Genomic DNA, 18,576 nt, shown 5'->3' on the forward strand with positions numbered 1-18,576 from the left:
CAGCCCTTTGTCCCAGCTCCCTACAGAAGGAACTGAGTAGTGATCCTTCACTTTTTTTTTTTTTCAGTACACCAGGCTATTCCCACTCTGGTTACTAACAACCACCAGGTCACTCTTCAAACTCCTTTATATATCCAGAATCTTTGAGATTTAAGCTGCTAAAAATTAACACTGTCCTGTCCTTACTTACATTCCCAATGAAGACACATAGACACAAATGTCAACTCCTTCAAAGTCCATTTTTTAACTGGAGACTAAGACTAAAGCCAACCACTACCTTGGTTACTCTGTTGCCTCCTCTCTTCTTTCTGTGCTGTCCTGGTTGGTATTTTAGCTCAGCTTAAAACAGACAGAACCTGTACCTTTTCTATGCTATTGTGAAATGCCTGGTTGTGTTTCAGTCTGCTGGCTTCTTTACACTGCTTAAGGGCTGTACTGTGGGGTATTTGTAAAGCAACATCTTCAGCCACAGAAGACAGCTGGGTGCTGGCCAGATTTTTCACTATGTGGATTTGATATCTTGCAAGCTGGATCCCAGTCTTGTACCATTAAATGAGGCAAAGGGATAAAGAGACAGAGCTACTCTATCCCACAGTGCATATAGCTTAAAAGATTAAGTATTTTGTCTCACCCCAGATTTCAATTTTACTCTAATTCAAAAATTTTTTATCTATAAGTACAAATGTGTCTGGTGTGTAAAGCAGGGTCTCCTTGGAAGCAGAAAGGTGAATAACAAGGGAAACTAGACTGGCTTCTGGAGGAAAACATACTTTTAATTGGACAAAGGGATGATGAGAGTAAAAGACAAAGCCTCTCAAACCTACTGCAACACCTTGTTGTGCCAAGTGAGGAACAGTGTCCTTACAGTGAAAGGCACACACCTCCTACCAGATTAAGGGCTGCAGAATCCAGTGCTAAGTGAGGATAAACAGGAGGAAAAATTTTCATTTCAAGCTTTTAGAAGGGTATTACAGTAAATGAAATTATGGTAACTTGATGTAAATTATTCCATTTCAAATAGGAATTATAATACATTTGTCTAGTTAAGGTCAAAGAAGCCAAATGAATAAAATCCACTCTGCAAACTAACCATCAAGGGAATGAGAATCAATTTTAGCTGTGCACAGTTCACACAGAGCACTGGGGGGGGGGAAAACCAGCTATGTGCAGAATCATCAGCACAGACAATAGAGATGCGTGGGAGCACAAACTCCTCGGATTCTGCAAAATAAGATTTTCCACATATTTCAGCGTATTTTACACAAAATGCACTTTTCATCTTTAAAACAAACAAGGCTCAAAAGTTGAAGTCTGCAAAATTTTTACATATTTCCTTCTGGAGCATTCAGATGGAAGGCCAGGCTTGGCAGGACCAGCAGTGCACACGCGTGCTCACCCCCACTGCAGCACCACGAGAGCTTCCAGGAGAAAGGGCAGGCCCATGGAGCAGCACTTGGGAAAAGTAATGCTCCCACAGTGATGAGCAAATCTCCTGAATCGAGTGTATTCAGTAAGGCTCTTTTTATGCACTTCATGCTTTAAGTCAGCTCTCCTTAACTCTTCCACTTTCTGAACATAGACAAGACCTTACACAGAACATTTATCTCAGCTCGATCTGTTAATTCAGCCTTGTCCCTCCTCCTGCTTTGACAGATGGGCACTGGCACAGCGAGTTCTCGCTGCTTCACTCACTACCCCGTGCAGCACCCACACTTCTCAGCCACCTTCCTTCCCCACAGCTGTCCATCTGAGGAAGTGAAACTTCTGTGATCAGCGCTGCAGCTTCAGCTGTCCACCACGGACGAAGCCCTGGCAAGACAAAGCCTTCAGCCCCTTCCCCTGCAGGAAGGTCGGGACGTTTATTTCTCCTTGCTCTGGTCAGTTTTGACATGTACAGGGCTTGTGTTAGTTTGTTCTGCAGCCAGACAAGTAATATAGCACCAAATGACCTGTGAATTTACTCACTCACTTCAGCGCAGTTAATGGGCAAAGATGTTTTGGGCTACTGAAACCCTCAAACTTCAAAGCCAGTGGAAATAAATGTTTTGGAGAAAATGAAGTCCGAGTGTAAACCAGAGGCAGACACTGGCTTTTGCAACATCACCTCACATTGCTGAAACAAGGCAAAGAAATCTAGCAGCACAAAGAAAAAGGAGTTCAGTCAAAGAGAAAAAAATAGATGGCACATGGCTAGCTTCATCACATTAACAGCACCAGATATAAAACAAGTATGTAAGTTTTTCTTCTGCCTTTGAAGTATTTGATTTCTGTACAATCCTGGTCTTCCAAGAATCAGCCACAAACCGGACTGGCAATTCTGAATGGTGATGGGGGTTTGCTTCTCTCCAGAGAGTTGGGAGGCAAAAATATAATCTGTCTTTGACCAAACTCAGAGCCATTCTGGCAGCTCAGCCTCATAAATATTTTAAATGTCTATGTGCTATCATACCCTATCTCTCCCTACAATAAGTCACAGGACAGATATGCTGGAGCAACAAACAAGTAAAATAATAGCAACAAACACACTGCATAGATTTCCTGGTTGTTTTTTTTTAAAGGTAGGAAATAAAATGTCTCTCTCCCCCCACCTGCACGATATTCACATTCTCACTTCCACAAGCATTACATTTTGGGACCAATTCTATGGATGTGATACGAAAGGAAAAGCTATAATGCAAAGTCCAAGCAGAAAATAAATTACAGAATAAATTCTACAGCAATGTAGAGAGGAAAAAAAAAAATCAGCAATTCTAATCCAGACAGTGTATATACATACTCTTAATTACACAACACTCCTTAGATGTGTAATTTGAAAAGCAAATAGAAAACAAACAAAAATCCTGTGATTCTGTGAAAAACCCTTCCCCACAACAAAAACCTTCCAGAATTCAGTAACTGAAGATCAATGATCACTGGTTATCTCCTCTCCAGAGTTATCGGTCTCATTTTTCTCAATACTATGATCTGCAACAGTTTCCACTCTCACCAGACATACTTGTAAATAAGTTCATTATTAACATCACTCAAATTGAAAAAAGATAAAGGGAGGGGCCACTCTTTTAAATTTGTAAAGCATAACTTGCAGTTTTTTCTTCAGTTATGTAGCACACTGCTATCAGAAATCTGCACTCATACAACTATCAGTACAGAGAGTGTTTCTTGCACCTTCTGCACAATTTCTCTGTATCTCAGTTTCAGAGACATAAAACAGGGATCATTTTTCTCTACCACACAGCAGTCTTCTAAGGCTGGATTAGTAATAGAGTTATGTGGCTGCAGAATTTTTGCACTGAGAAATCACTAGCACTTAATTTCCACAGAGCAAAGTGCCATTTTGTAGTTTTACACCATTACCACTGAACAGAGAGCTGCTACCATCTGGCCTTTAACAGGAGATATAAATCCTGCTTATAAGTAACTGTGGATAAAAAATGCAGAAAAGTTGATGAAAGATGATTTGTGCACACAAATGATAGAGTGATAGAAAAGATGCTTTTTCTGTACAGTTACAAGGGAAGCTGAAAGGAAGCCTAGTGCAGAACCAGGATTTTCTGACTTTTGTTTCTACCATTATACCACACTCCAGGAGGAGAAGCAAAGACTTTCTTCTGCCCTCCAAGTAAAAAATACCTAAATAGAAAATAACGCACAACATTTATCAAGTCTGCTCTGAACAAAGGAAGGTGCTAAACTGACTGACACAGAACTATTTACATAAGGAACAAGAATAACTTTTACTACTACTTTTAGCAACTGTAAGCCTGTATGCTTTGCAAGCTCTCCTAGTTTCAGTACTCTCAAAAATCATTCTCCTGCTTCTGGCTACATCTGAAGAGAGACAGAGAACACTGCTTGCAATTTCTTTGATGTGACTGGGAACTTGCGTTGGGATAGAAAAAAAAATTAAACTCCCACAGCACGTGTACAGTGGGTATGCTGCATTATTCCTCCCCTTTTCACATCAGCCACCTGGAAACTGGAACATGGCACCAGTATGGAAAACTGTTTACACAGCGAAGAAAACACAGTGTGATGACAACAAAAGGATGCATCAGGTTGAAGATATTGAAGCATCAATTTGAACTGAGTAAAACTGCATGGGGAAGGCTTGAGACATACTGCAGTTTTATTTGCAAAGCTATAAGTCTTAGAATATGTTATAAAAAGAATACTCAGAAATTTTTAATATCATATCAATAGCCAGACTTTCTCTACCTGTACCTTATAGGTAGAAATATTTAAATAAAGCAGTTTGTTTCCATTCAGCACAGAAAAGAATTCCCAGAACACTTTAAATTTAGATTTCTTCATTCACTATATTATTGTTACCATCACACTCACCCAAAAAGAGGTGAAATCCTAATTAGCATTCACCAAGAGAAGATGGAACCTCCCTTTTAAAACAGTTTCTGAAAGAACTGTGATTGTCATGAATTGTGAAAGTGAAGCACTCGAATCTGTTTGGTAAAGCCAAAGGGAGGGATAGGTGTTGTGTGACAGGTATGATTGCTCAGGCACAGTAAGACAGTGGAGCTGCTGCCTACAGACAAGTTCCAAGCACACACATGTGCACACTGCTTGTTCAGTAAAATCAAGTCTGAAAGCTCAACGTGACACAAAGAGTTCCCATTTTAAAGAGGGCACACTTTGCCATAAGAATTTTCCATGGCCTGGGTCAGCAAACATCTGCCTGAATAAAACACAAAAATCTGATTACACCTCATTATCGGGATTGTATTCAATGGAAGAACAAAGGCCTGGGGGCCTGCTACAATTTTGAGTATTTCAGTAACATAAAAAGCTTCACTATTTCAAAGTTACTAAATTACCAGCAAAAAGGCTTGAGGTTGTAAGGAAAGTGAGATTTCTTGCCCTGCTCAGCCCATGTGCGTCACAGCACACCTGGAAGTCTCCCAGAGTAACCAAGGGTAGGCCAAATGTGTCACTTGGTAGCAACAGCCAGTCCTTTTGCTATTCATCATCAGCATCCAGGCTTTCCATCCTCTTAAGATGGTTCCATTGCAAGCATTGATTTGATACGTACACATCGCATCTTGAACTGTATCTTTGTACTTATTATGCAAAGGTGACACTACTCTGTCATGTGGTACCAGCTTCCAGAAACGTCTCCCCACCTTAACTTCTTTGCTGGAAGGGATGTTCTGTATAAGGAGTTAAGATCCCACCAATAAAACCTAAGCTGATCAGAGATGATGTTGGCAGAACCACAAGAAGGCTCTGTGGCTGTTCTCTGAAATAATTATTTTTGTTTCACACACTGGTTGCTCATACTTAAGTCTCTGTTTTTGTAGCTCCAAACCCATCAGGATCTGCCTTGTTTCTTGTTGGCTCACAGAGACCAGAAGACATTCAAACAGTGAGAAAAGCCTCACGTCCTGCTCCTCACTCCCCCATCCCCCTGCTGCTTCCCCACCAGCTCCGATCACCTCCACAGCCCATCCCGCCCATCTCTAAGCAATGTTGAAACAAGACAGACGAGTATTCCATGAAAAAAACTGCAAGGCTGACCATTTTAAAAGGCTTTCTAGGGCAGCAAAGAAGAAACTAACCCCTTAGAAGACCAACCAAGGTTTCCCTAAGCTCAACTATGGCACAGCACAGGAGGAAGACGAGTGCAGAACACTTGTTCTGTGAGGTTAACAAGGCAGCAGGTTTCTGCTTCTCTAGGTCTTAATGGGGTTGTCAACCCTAAGAGGTACTGACAGTTCTCACAGTGAGGTGAACACAAACAAATCAGGATAAATTGCAGTCTTCCTATAGTTAAGAATAGCTCAAGAGTGTTTTCTTTTTTTTTTTTAAATTACAGTTCGTTGATTTTTACCTTTAACTGCAAGTCAAGTAAGCATCCTCCTTTTAACAGCTGTTGCTAAAAGTAGCAGTATTACTCTTCCCCTTACAGCATATGATCTAGTTCCCTAAGAACAAGTTTGTCTGAAATAATTTTATTTATTTATTGAAGTCAGCATTTTTTTTTCCCCAGGAGGAAGCAGGCTTTGTGCACTGTAAATGCTTTATTAGGGTCCTCTCCAGACAACAGGACTCAATCTATGGGCAAAAATGCCCATATTCCTGTTTCCAGCAGAGCAACAGGAAGGGAGACAGGGGACTGCACTGTCACCTGCCACTGTACCACAACATGAGCCACTACCAGCAATACTAAAGTGACTGCTGATGGGTCAGGTGAACAACCAGCACTGAAAATGCAGGCAATTCCTGCTTTTACTGCCATTTTCCCTTGCAATACAGCTTCTCCTGAGGCAGCTAGAGCAGGAGGTGACTCCAGTAACAGATGGGGAGCAGAGAAACACAGAAATGTATCTAGCAGCTCCCTGCTCCAAAAATACACCGCACAAATGTCCACATGGAAGCACAAACTGACACAAACCCTAGTTCCAGGCACAGGGAAGGAGGCTGGGCAGCCAGCAGCTTCTGCCCTTGCAGATTCCCCAGTGTCTAATAAAAGGTGAAGGTACTGGATTTTTACCTGCAGCCATAGGGTCTGACCAAGACTCCTCTCTTCTATCCAGAGGCCCTTTGTCACACAACCCACGGAAATAAAAGCTGGAGGTTTCCACCCTTGCAAACCTTAGTTGAAATTGTCTGCCAAAACTTTCTGATGTAACGATAGAGGCTCAAGGTTCAAAACCAACAATACAGCAGAAAACTTGTCATAACCACTGACAGCATGGACCCATCAACCATAACAGTGTTGTATGGCTGGAGAAAACAGGTGTCCTGGCTCTCTGGAAGAGGGGCAGCAGTGCTGGTGTGGAGCTGTGGCAAGCAGGTGATGTGTCAGGGGCACTCCCTCACACCCAGCTCTCTGTAGGGCCCTACTCCAGCACTCTCCTGGCAGCAGCTTCAGGCTTTTCCCTTTTCCTCCCAGAAAAGAGGGAAGGATGTGTGGGGACAGGAAGGAAAAGTTGCCTTTTCTCCCCCCACTGTCCAGGTCTCAAGCACTGTACACTTATAATTCCAGCACTAGGGGTGATCACACACTCTCAGTCCTCCAGCAAAACATCCCTTGATTACATCCGTGGCTATGAAAATTCAGGGTGTTAAGATTACTCTTGGCGAGCCTTCAACTAAAAATTTTTAAAAATCAAAACCTATTTAGTATGGGGGGGGGGGAAAGGAATCTATGGAAAAGGAAATAATTCCTTTACTGCTTTAAGACCGTCTGTCCCAGTATCTTGAATGGATATGTAGACACTGGAGTTTAGAGTAGGCATCTACAGGGAAGAAGGTAAACCATTTTAGCAGGAAAGAAAAAAAAAAAAAAAACACACCACCAAAAAAAAAAAATTAAAAAAATATAAAAGCAGAGCTTACAACCCATTATTCCCTTTCCCACATGCACAAATTACAAAAAGGGGAGTGGGGGGGAAGGGGTGTGAAAACACCATAGTATTTAGTATTTTTTTTTAAGTATATTTCAAAAAGTGTTAACAGTAAACAAAAGCCATCCTAAATATGCCTCAAAACCAAGTAACACTGTTATAAATTCTTTCAGTTTCTGTGGTATGAGAGGAAATGGTAAAAATGGGTCAGGCTTTCTCATTCTTAGAATTTTCTTACATGTCAAAGATGAAGGAATGCAAAGGGAATTCACTCACTCAAGAGACACTTACTCCAAGCACTCCATCCAGTTAAGATCTGCTCTTGAAGAGAAAAAGAAGTTTAAAAATCTTGTTCTCTTGAAATTTTTCACAGCTTTATACAGCTACTGCTCAAGTTACCTACAGGAAATGACAAACCACTAAATCAGTTTTCCAAGAGACACAACTGATAAAAACACAGCCAAATAAATTTGCCCACCTGTCAGCACGGCCAGAGCTGTAACTCCAGAGTTATAACCATGTCAAGCGTCACCCGGAGCTGTCAAGGTTAAATCCTCTGCTAATAAACCAAAGATAAATCAGCAACAGGTCGGTTTGGAAATTTACAGATCTGAGTTAGATCTTTGCTGGAAAAGAGAAGTCTTGACAGCTCTTTTTTTGTTCTTTTGAATATCTTCCTGTGTACTGACATAAACAAAGGGATTCAGAGTTTACTCAACGAGCAGACACTGAAAGTCAAGGAAATTCACAGTACTCACTGAGTGGTGGCAGACTACAGCATGCTGCCAACTGGATTCAAAAATCCAGATTCTCCAGTTACTTTATTCAGTACAACTTTTGGTATTAACAGCACCGGCTATGCAAACACTCTTCCCAAGCACAGCTGGGAGGGGAAAGTTAGTTTATGACACCTGATGCAAAAGCAGAGGCATCACTGCATCAGTTTAGCCCTAAAGAAAGGTCAGGACAGCTATCATCCCAGGGCATCAGGCAGCCACATACCTAATGGAAGAGCTGACTTAGGGAATGCCTTTTGTCTGCCTGGCCTAGGCAAAAGGTGACAGGGCTTGTTCTGACAGGAGCAGATGAATAAACGCTCCCATCAAAGCTGCACACCCATCAGAACCCACATCTCCCACCGCAGCAGCCAGTGCCACCCACCCAGCAGCCCCAGACAGCTCTGACCCGTCCTGCAGCACCAAAGGCAGCAAACAGCACCTCTTGGGAGGGAAAAGAAGCCACTGAACATGAAGGGTGACTGCTCATTACAGGTGCTTGTGGAAGTGGCACGCAGGAAATGAGCAGCAGTAATAGGGGAGAGAGAGTCTTACAACACCCTGGATTTCTCTAATTCAGCTGTTCCTGGAACTAGAAATTATTTTGCCCTTGTGATGTCTGGTCAGCACCAAAGCCATTTTTCAAAACAGATCCATTAGAAATGAAAGGTCAGAGCTGCTTGTGTGCTGTTAAGCTGATACAGCAGCTCACCCCAAACAAAGCCCACAGAACGACTGCAGGAGTGTGCACATGAAATAGAACCCAAAACTAGTTTGTGCTAAAATAAATACACAGGGCCACAGAAACTGCAGCTCAGCAGCTGCAGACAGTTAAGCAGCTGCAGAGCCTGGCCACAGCTTTGGAGTAATCCTCAAGAAAGCCTCCTTAAATAATAATAAATTAGAAACAAAAACAACCCCAATAATGACTCTCCACTACAAAGAGAGCATCAACAGGCAAACAAGAATTACTTCTGCACTGCTCACCTTTACAGGTTTGCAGGCAGCTAGAAAACTGTAGTTCAGAAGGGCACTGATTCATCTCAAAAGCTTGTGCACTTTGAAGCCCTACAGTGACAGCACAGGGCACTGATTCAGGATCTGGGTGATTCAGCTGAAGCACTCTAAGATGCTCTTGCCTGCAGCTGTGGCTCATCTCACGGCTCTGGCAGATTTTCCTCCCCATTGCATCAGGGCAGCATTAGGGAGGTGTGCCTTCCCCTCAGCTGCTGCAGGTCACACTCGCCTCACAAATGGGAACTGAAGTTGATGGCACTTAATACTAACACACCTCGCAGCCTCACTGTCACCCTGCCTCTGCTTCAGGGCAGAACACAGCTGCTGCTTAGGGACAGTGACATCCCCACTCCACTCCTGAATCCAGAAAACCTCATGAGTCAGAGCCTCAGACAACAGTGATGTTAGTTATGGTTCTACTAATTTTAGCTCGTGCTTAACCCACAGCTCCCAAATCCGTGCAATGCCTCTCCAGGTGCCAAAAGCCACAGCTACCCTATACCTCAACTGCCAAAACACACAGCTTCCAAATGAGAGCCTCTGGTGAACTTACAGAGACTGTACACTGCAAAAAGACATTTTTCAAATAAAGACGGGAGGAAGAAAACAGGGACAGCTTTATTTACCCTACTGCTTTGTGCATATCTTAAAATAAGGAACAAAAGTTCATCTGCACAGTTTCTGGTGTTTCAGAGTCCACTCCAGGACACATAAGACAGACTTTGTGCAGATGGTAGCTCAAGGAGTGTCCCACAAGGTAGCAAACAGCCTACTAGGGCCAGGTCCTACCCCAGGGAGTGAAAGGGAGAGAGGGGCAAGGGAAACAAACACACACTTCACACACTCTCCTCAGAGTAAACTGAGAAAGCTTCTAGAAGTAAATAAACACACACACACCCGCCCCCATATTCTCATAAAGCCACCCAAGCAGAATGCTTTTACTACCCTAGCTGAAGGGTTTGTTTTATAAGGAGAGTTTCCTCATATTTAGTCAACCTTACCAGCCTCCTCCTCCTTCTCTCCTTATTCACACTAAGCTGTGAAAGGGACTTCAGCCCTCTCCAACCAATTAAAAACTAATTGAAGCAACAGACTGGCACTATACAGCCTAAGCAGCCTAAGCTCATATGAGGCCTACACAATGTCACAATGTTTTGTTTTATTTTATTTCACCTCATAGCACAAAGAGCTGAAGAGAATATTCACAAGGATGCAATCCTAAAAAAAAAAAAAAAACAAACAAACAAAAAAAAAACAACTAAATCTTTATTGCAATTCAAGTCCACTGGGTTCAAATGAGCAGCACACTTTCTTTACTGCATGTGTGCACCACAGTGCCTGCAGGTACAGAGCAAGGTTCCAAAATCTCTGCGAGGAAGTTATGCACACACAGATACTCTCTCAAAAAATAAAGCTATGTTAGAACATAAGGTAGCGTATTTTATTCATTCAAGAAGACATCTTCACCACTTTAACTGACCATTAAAATGAAATTTGGATATAATATAAACTTGGATACAATTGAACATTTTCTGCTTTTGCTAATTCTTTACCGCTAGGACAGGAAACAAGGAATTCCTGAAAAGAAACTAATTCAAACAAGAATTCAGAACAAGTCTTTAGGCCAAATCTTTCTACCCTACAGATACTAAACTTTGTGCCTGCATCTATCAATGCATTCTTTTAGAAACTAGACACAGAACCACAAACACTCTTAAAACATGGCTGCAAATAGACAATAGATATAAATGTGCAGCACTGACAACCTAAAAAGCCATCAGCAAGAAAGACTTCACCAACACCCATACCTTTCCTACTGAAATTTCTTTACTGCCAACATGCAGACAACAACTTTGACAAGAAATTCCTAATTTGTGGTCCATGGAATAGACCAAAGGCTGTTGAAAAGGTCAGGAGAGGAGCTTGGAAAGGTAGGGAAGGAAAGCAACTGGTAGTAAGGAGCTGGGATTGGTAGACAACATCCTGACAGAAGTCAGGCAGAGCCCATAAGAACAAATGTAGGTTTCTGCAATGAAGGGTTGTCTTTTTGATACAAAGAAGAGAGATGCAAAGTGACAGAAGAGAATTGTTTTTGTGTGTGGACAGTAAATGTGTTTTAATTGACTGCAGAAAGAAAGGGGGAAGACAGCTGTAAGGCAGCTGGTGGTGATTATTTGGAAAGAGTATGTTTGACACACAATTTAAGCCCTCAAAAAATCCTCAGTCAAAACCAGAAATGAATGGCAAAGAAAATGCTGAAGTTATGTGTAAATGGAGATTATTTAGTGTGAAATCAGAACTCAATAAAAACCATAAGGACAGAGAACAATTTAATTGAGAAGAACAGAAGATAAAACGTAAGAGAAATTGCATGGTGCTTTCCTTGCACAAGTCATACATGCTACACTACACCTGTATCAGCAGCTCTCCCATCCGATCAAAAACTCTGCAGAGCAAGCCCATGACACAACAGCACAGCAAAACTAATTCAAAGAGATTCCATATGACCATCCTTTATAGTCAAATGCACTTAGGTACTCATGAAATCCCCTCTAACAACCGTGCAAAGCAAGAAAATTAATTGAGCAACGTGACAGGCTGACCCCATGCAAGCAAACAAGGATTCTACAGCAACCAGTTAAGCCCAGCTCTTTTGGTGGCCGTCGGCACGGACGGTTTTGCTGGAAAGCAGCAAGCAGAAGGCAAGCAGATCAGTGTGAACCGTGGAATCTCAAAAAGCTCATTTCTCTCCTGTGCACAACGCATGCCAAATCTTAAGACTCCTGCAGCACCCAGTTATTAAACTACAATAGAAGAGGAAAACAGATTCCTAAAGCCTTTCGGGTGGGGGAAGAAAAAAAAAATTATTAAGCCTTACTTCATTTCCAAAAGAGAAATATGTGTGTTTGAGAAGAGAGAACCTACTTCAAACCACACCTAATCAAAATAAAAATAGGCAACTTGCCTCATGGACATGAAGCCTGTCTTCAGTTAAAACTTCTGAACATACTAAAAGTTTAACCCTTTTAAACATCATTGCTCACTGTATCCGTAAGCGGGCTTTAAAAGCCAAGCAGTTTATGTAAGAGATGACAGACATGACAAAAACACTGTACAAAAATTATATGTTTCTTTATCTCTAAAGCAACTCCTGAACACAAATCCTGTATAAAAGCCTCTATGTTTACTCTTTTCCAGCCTTTGTAAGCAGTTAACACCTATGTTCAAGTGAGCAGCTTTCTTGCTCATAAAAGCATCCAATGAACAGTGACAAGTTAGGAACTTGGCAACCTCAACTCTTGAAGTTCAGCCATTCTCTGTGGAAACCAGTCAATATTACATTTGAAGCCTCTGCTGAGTCCTTGACTTGTGATATATCTCACAACAATAAGGAAACAAAAAAGCCACCCCAAAGAGCTCATGTGTTCACCAGTAGATGCTTCAGCTGCTCTATAAAACTGCTATTAGAGCTTCAGGTCCAAGTACTGGAACTGATCTCTGGGTCAAAGGAGAAGTTTCCTCCTCTGCTGAGCCTGGATCCTGGGCAAGCCCCGACTCAGCTGCCTGAACAGAGGCCTCCAGCAGCTGGGCAGCCCCAGGGCACACAAGAGATTCATGCCGGGCTGGCAGCTTGAACCAGGATCAACAGGAGACCTGGGGCTTCTTCAAACTGGCAGCTGGGACTGGCTGTAAAATGTAAACCCAAAGGCATCCCAAACAGGGCCTGACACCGATACTCTGCGTCCCCTGCACAAGTCACAGCACTCCACCTGCCAGGGACACCCAGCACACTCCTGCCCCACACAGCAACCCTGACAGCACAGAGCAGCAATTACAGCTGTTTCTGTAGAAGCCTAAGCAGAATGAACGAGACTGACTTCTGGTTTTATTCAGTGACGCTGCACTGAGGATAAGCACTGAATTAACTCCCTCGTATCACACGTGGTCCCTTCAGGCCAGGGCTGCAGTTCACTGGTGAGGCTGTGTGGAAAATCCTGAGCTGCCCCAGCTTAGTCCAAAGACGAACAGAGGATGACACACTCCAGCACTTTCAAGCAAGCACCTTTCAAAAAAATCAACTGCTTATATGATTAATGCAAAGTACTGTGTTTTTGCAGTAGCAGGAGTCACTAATCCATATTAAAGACCAAGACTACATTTGTTTATTTATTTATTTTTAATGAAAGGTTCTAAATAAACCAACTGTTCAATTTTTCAAAGGTACTGAGCAGCCACAATAATTAGGTCTGGGTCAATGGGAGCTGCCAAAATGCCACAGAAGTGACTCAGTCCTGTTAATTATCTGAAAAAGAAGGAACAGTGACAACACTGGACACTCCATCACGGCCTATCTCCCCCAAACACACCACCAATGAAAAGCAATCATTTGAGAGTGGCTATCTGCAGCCATTAGTAGGGACAAGAATCAGAAATTATAGGAGAAAAAGCAAGAAAAGGTTTCAGCCCAATCTGGCCAAATGTTGCTGTACCTAGAGATAACCTTTTAAAAAAGTGCAGCAGCAACACCACAGCAGTGGCAACTTCTCACAGTGCCAGGAGAATGCCAGAAAAAAAAAGAGCAGGACCTATACTCTAAGTTTAAAACAAAACTAAAAAACTCTAAGTTTAAACTAAAAAACAGAAAACAAAACAAACAAAAAACTTCCTCCAATCAATACAAGTCCAGAGGAAACAAAGTGTATTAAAGCCAATCAGAAATTCACTCAACCTTGCAAACCATCCACAATCAGTACAAAAATATTCTAACACATCAGTCATTTTCTGAAGAGTCAGACAAATGCAAACCTAACAAAAGATAGCAGTTCATGAAGAGGCACACAGCCTGTTTTGGTCATGCACAATCCTTGCTCATAGACACTTCTTAGTTCCAGTGTGTTTATGACTGTGTTGTCATTTACTTTTAAATATGAATGGAGCATTCTTCTCCTCCAGAAACACTGCATTGTTAAAATGCCAGTACATTAAAATAACTTACTGCTTACTACATTTCAATCAAACAAACTACAGACTACAGCACTGACACTTAATATATATTGACTGCTTTCAGCAAGAACAGCATATGGAGCTCATTTCTTGTGTTTTGTTCTCACAGGGACCAAACCCAGAGGCAAGCCTTAGAAACAGAGGAAGCAGTGATCCTGTCAGCTTGCACAGAAACTGTATCTTCTCCAAAGTTACAGAAACACTTAGTTGAAGGCTCTGAAAATGCATAAATATTTAACCCTTCGTTTCTATAGGAGTTTGATTTACAGCAGAAATACAATATTTTAGGTTGCATGCTTAAAGAACACTTTGGTTAAGGTTCTCAAAATAACAGGAAGTAGAATCAAAAAGCTTACAGTCAAAGGACTTTATGAATTATGTTTTCCCCTATTGTGATTTTTCCTAGAATTCATCCACATTTCACCACCTTTGTAATAACCAACATAAGCACTGATCTTGTCTATATTTAAATTCAAGAATGTGAAATAAAGTTTCAGAAGGACAACTTTTTTGCAAAAAACATTAGTTGCATACTTAAGGTTTGGAATGGCTCTCACTTCTTCATACCCAGACATTTTGCTAGGTGGGCACTCTCAGTTATGATTAACCAATAGGCTGCCTGTTTCTAAAATAATAAGATACTTCACAAGAGAACTTTTGTGTATGACTTTTTCTTAAGCCAAGGAAAGGTTAGCTGCAATTCCAACGCAAACATTCCCCTACAGGATTTATACTTTTGCGCCAAAGCATTCTGCAAATTCTCAGCAACAAGCGAATCAAAATGAAAATGAAACCTAAAACAGCCTAGCTAATGCAAACAGAACATAATAAGTAATAAACCAAACTGCTGAAATAAACCTGTTCATTTAAATTACTGTGGAAAACACCTCGGCCTCTTTGGGACAGCAGTTCCCATGAGATAATCAGGACAGCCTCTTTCAACTTCTACATGTTTCCATTTGTACTAAGTGAAAGCAAGTTCAACTTCCAGAAAAAAAAAATCTGTTTCTTAAACATTCTAGGCATGAAGACAACTTGCTAAAAAAAATCCAAAACGTTTAACCTGACAGTGCTCCTTTAAGACAGAGCAGTGCACAGCCTTCCAGCATATTTGACAGTGACTTCCTACTCCAAGAGATAGAATTTAAATTTGTAGAGGCAATTACTCATAACCAGTGAAAGCAGCCAATGCAAGTGCCAAACTTGCCAAGAAGAAAGGCCAAGTATTAGAAAGGAAGCTGCAGTTTATTACAAGGCAATTTGAACATCTCAGTCCACGAGGTCTGGAAAGTATTTTCTTCATCCGTTGACACTACATGCTCACACTAATGTGAAGAATTATGTCAGTAATATCAATATTCCAAGTATTTATATAATGGAGATCTTCCCCTGACTATTTAAAAGCTGCCTCTAGCTCTTGCCTAGCAGATTTATTTAAGCTCATTTTGCACAGGAAAGATGACGTGCCAGACCCACACCATTAACTGCTGTCTAGTCAGCTCCAAAGCTATCCAAATGGACCACCACCTCACAAAATTCCTGTCTGACTGAACAAACACCTTAAGGCAATTCCCAAGGACCTGTCTCTTGCCTCTTCCTGTTAAAACATGGAAAGGAAAAATGGAAAAGGAGAAGGAGAAACATGACCTCCTCAGGTAAGGAAGTCAAAAATCAGAATGGGCATCCAACCCAGACATCCCATGATCACCATGTCCAGGACTGATTTCCAATGCCTCTGTCAAACAACACAAGTGTCAGTAGACAACCCTCAGCATCACCAAGTTGCATTGGCAGTTGGAAAAGAGCTCATGAGAAATATTAAAAATAAATAAATAAAAACCAAACAAAAAAAGCTCCACTAAAAACCGAAAACCAACAACCAAAACCACACTAAGCCACAGATGCAAGCTAACAAACATACCCTCCTCTGCAAAGTAAAAACAATGCCAGCCTAAAAACCAGTAGTACAGAATAAATCTAGCAGGTCCAGGGTAACCATGCAGCAAAGCCAGCATTCACTGAGAAAGAGAAGCAGCAAATGCAGCTGCTTCTGCAATGGGCTGGCAAGAGAAGGTAAGGGGATGCAAGAGCAATGCACCTAACACACAACACCCAGTGAGCAACATCCTTCCTATTTCGGCACCAGCAGCTTACTCCATCGTTTTTTACAGCAACATGAGCTGCTTCTTACCATTTTTTGGTGCACTCAACCATCAGTTCCTGGTAAGAGGCCACAAACTGGAACTTGGATGCATGTTTCCCAACACGCTGCAGTCTTTTCCAAACTGAAGCCATGATGGTAAGAAATAACAGTCCTCTTACACAGCAGCAACTGCGTAAACACCAGTGTAGGTTTCAAAGAGTGTGTGTGCTTGATACTAGCAGATTTATATACAGACACAGTAAAAAGAGTGTGTGAGAAACTTGACGGGATGTCTACAATTCATATTCTGCCTCTCCCCTCCTCAGGGTAAATCCCAGTCTAGCAGAATGGCTCATCACTGGCCAGGAGCAGCATGAAGTAGCAGTAGACACGTAAGGGAAAGGAAGTTCTCTCATGGAATCATCATTCTTCACGCAGCAGACCAAGGGAAGACTGCAGGACTGGAAGACAAGTAAGACGGAGAGAAAGCATTGGTTAATATACTTCATACTAAGTGCTGCAATTGCACGTGATCTGGTACCTTTCAAAAAACTACAGTAAACCACGAGAACGTAGCCCCTTTCTGTTGCCATCCACGCACCACCTCCCCCCAACCCCAATTAAGTAAATAAATAAAAATACTGCAGCAATCTCAGGAATTCAAACCACGAGACTGTTCAGAAACATATCATCATATCCTACTATCAGCAGCATCATAACTGGCAACAACAACAACAAAAAAGGGCAGCTCAGGGCCACACTGAGTCCTTGTGAAGCATCTCCAGGAAGCAATGCAAAGTGGCTGAGGTGCTGCCAATATGCACCCAGAGGGACAGGGGGAGATGAAGTTCTTTGTCTCGACGACAAAAGGTGTAACAGTTGTTTCCTCTAGCACACCTCTGCTTTCATTTCTCTGTCCAAAGAGATCAGCCAAGAAGACAGAAAGGGAGTGCTCCTGCCCGAATGCCTGTGCCAGGATGAGGAGGACAAGAGAGGAAGGGGCATTTCCCGAGTCCTGGCTACCCAGGATTCTCCATCTTCCTCGCTGCATCATATTGAAATGGAAACGTCTCTCCATCCTGCACTGAAGAATGATCACCAGGGAGGTGAAAAGGGAGAGCAGAAACCCAGGTGGGTCTCCTCCCTCGAAATGAAAGCAGCATCTGCGCTGGGTGCGGAGGGAAAAACCTCTTCGTTAGGAATACAGGGAAGCACAAGCTGGCCGCAGCCGGCGAGAAGTCAGGGTAGGATGGCATCAAAGCTGGAGAGGAGGCTACCTGAAGCAGAACGGCCCCCGGGAGAGGGGGTCCCCACGGAGCCCCGGGGCAAGGAGCGCCTCGCTCCGCCTCAGCAGCCCGTGTCACCTCCGCGCCCAGCCTGCCGGGGCAGCGCCCCCCGCCCTTGGCCGGGAGCCGGAGCCGTTTAAAAATTAAAACGCCACCGGCGAGGAGCGAGGAGGGTGAGCGGCGGCTCCGGGAGCGGACGGGTGGCTCCCCGTGCGGCACTCACCTGCCGCCGGCTCCTCGCGGGCGGTCCCGCCGAGCGGGCGCGCTGGCACCACACGGCAGTCGAGAGTCAGCGCTGCCGCTGCCCATTACTGCAGCAGCCCCGCCGCCGGCAGCGCCCCGCGGCTGTCCCCGTCCTCCCGCAGCCTCATGGCGATGCGCCGCACCCCCGCCGCTCTCCGGGCCGGCCGGGCAGACAGCGCGGCTCGCAGCGCGCCTCACGCCGCCACCATCGCCCTCCTGCCGGTGCTGCGCCGCGCCTCACCCCTGCCCGCCGCTCCCCCGCCCGCCGGGTCCCGCCCCCGCCACGTATTGGCCCCGCCGCGGGCCCTCAGCAGTCCGTTGGATGTCGCGCCTGTCAATCATCTCCGCAGAGGGGAGGGAGTGGTGAGGGACGAGGCGTTCTCATCTCTCCCCCCCCAGCTCCACCTCTGCTCTGACTAGTCGCAGGAGGCGGGGCTCCTTGTGAAGAGGGGCTATCGATAGGTCAGCGTGGCCGTCTGTCAGCGCTAAGGCTGCCGGCGATTGGCTGCCGTGCTCCCTAGAGCCGCTGGATGGGCGCGGCGCGAGGAGCGGGCTGTCAGTGGAGGGGCGTGGCCCCGCCGCCGCCCCCGGGAGTTGCCAGCGCCCCAAAGCCGGGGAGCGGCGGGAAGGGCTGGGGCAGGGACGGAGGGAGCCGGGGTGGGAACCTAAGATGCCTCCCGTGAGGTGGGCGACGGGCGGCTGAAGGGAGGGATCGGCCGTGGATCGAGGCGGTGGGAGGGGAGGAG

General features: G+C 43.8%; 1 protein-coding gene across 1 annotated transcript in view; it reads right to left on the reverse strand.

The window, feature by feature from the left end:
- Window positions 1–17,894, reverse strand: part of EHBP1 (EH domain binding protein 1) — a 206,204-nt gene extending 188,310 nt beyond the window's left edge. Inside the window, exons 1-2 of the mRNA XM_062490659.1 lie at window positions 17,811–17,894; window positions 16,350–16,762 (exon numbers count right to left, since the gene is read on the reverse strand). Coding sequence (XP_062346643.1) covers window positions 16,350–16,453 — 104 coding nt within the window. The 5' untranslated portion in view covers window positions 16,454–16,762; window positions 17,811–17,894. The remainder of the gene's footprint in view (window positions 1–16,349; window positions 16,763–17,810) is intronic.
- Window positions 17,895–18,576: the final 682 nt, after the last annotated feature.

The sequence above is a fragment of the Cinclus cinclus genome, chromosome 3, assembly GCF_963662255.1.
Source record: "Cinclus cinclus chromosome 3, bCinCin1.1, whole genome shotgun sequence".
Lineage (NCBI taxonomy): Eukaryota > Metazoa > Chordata > Aves > Passeriformes > Cinclidae > Cinclus > Cinclus cinclus.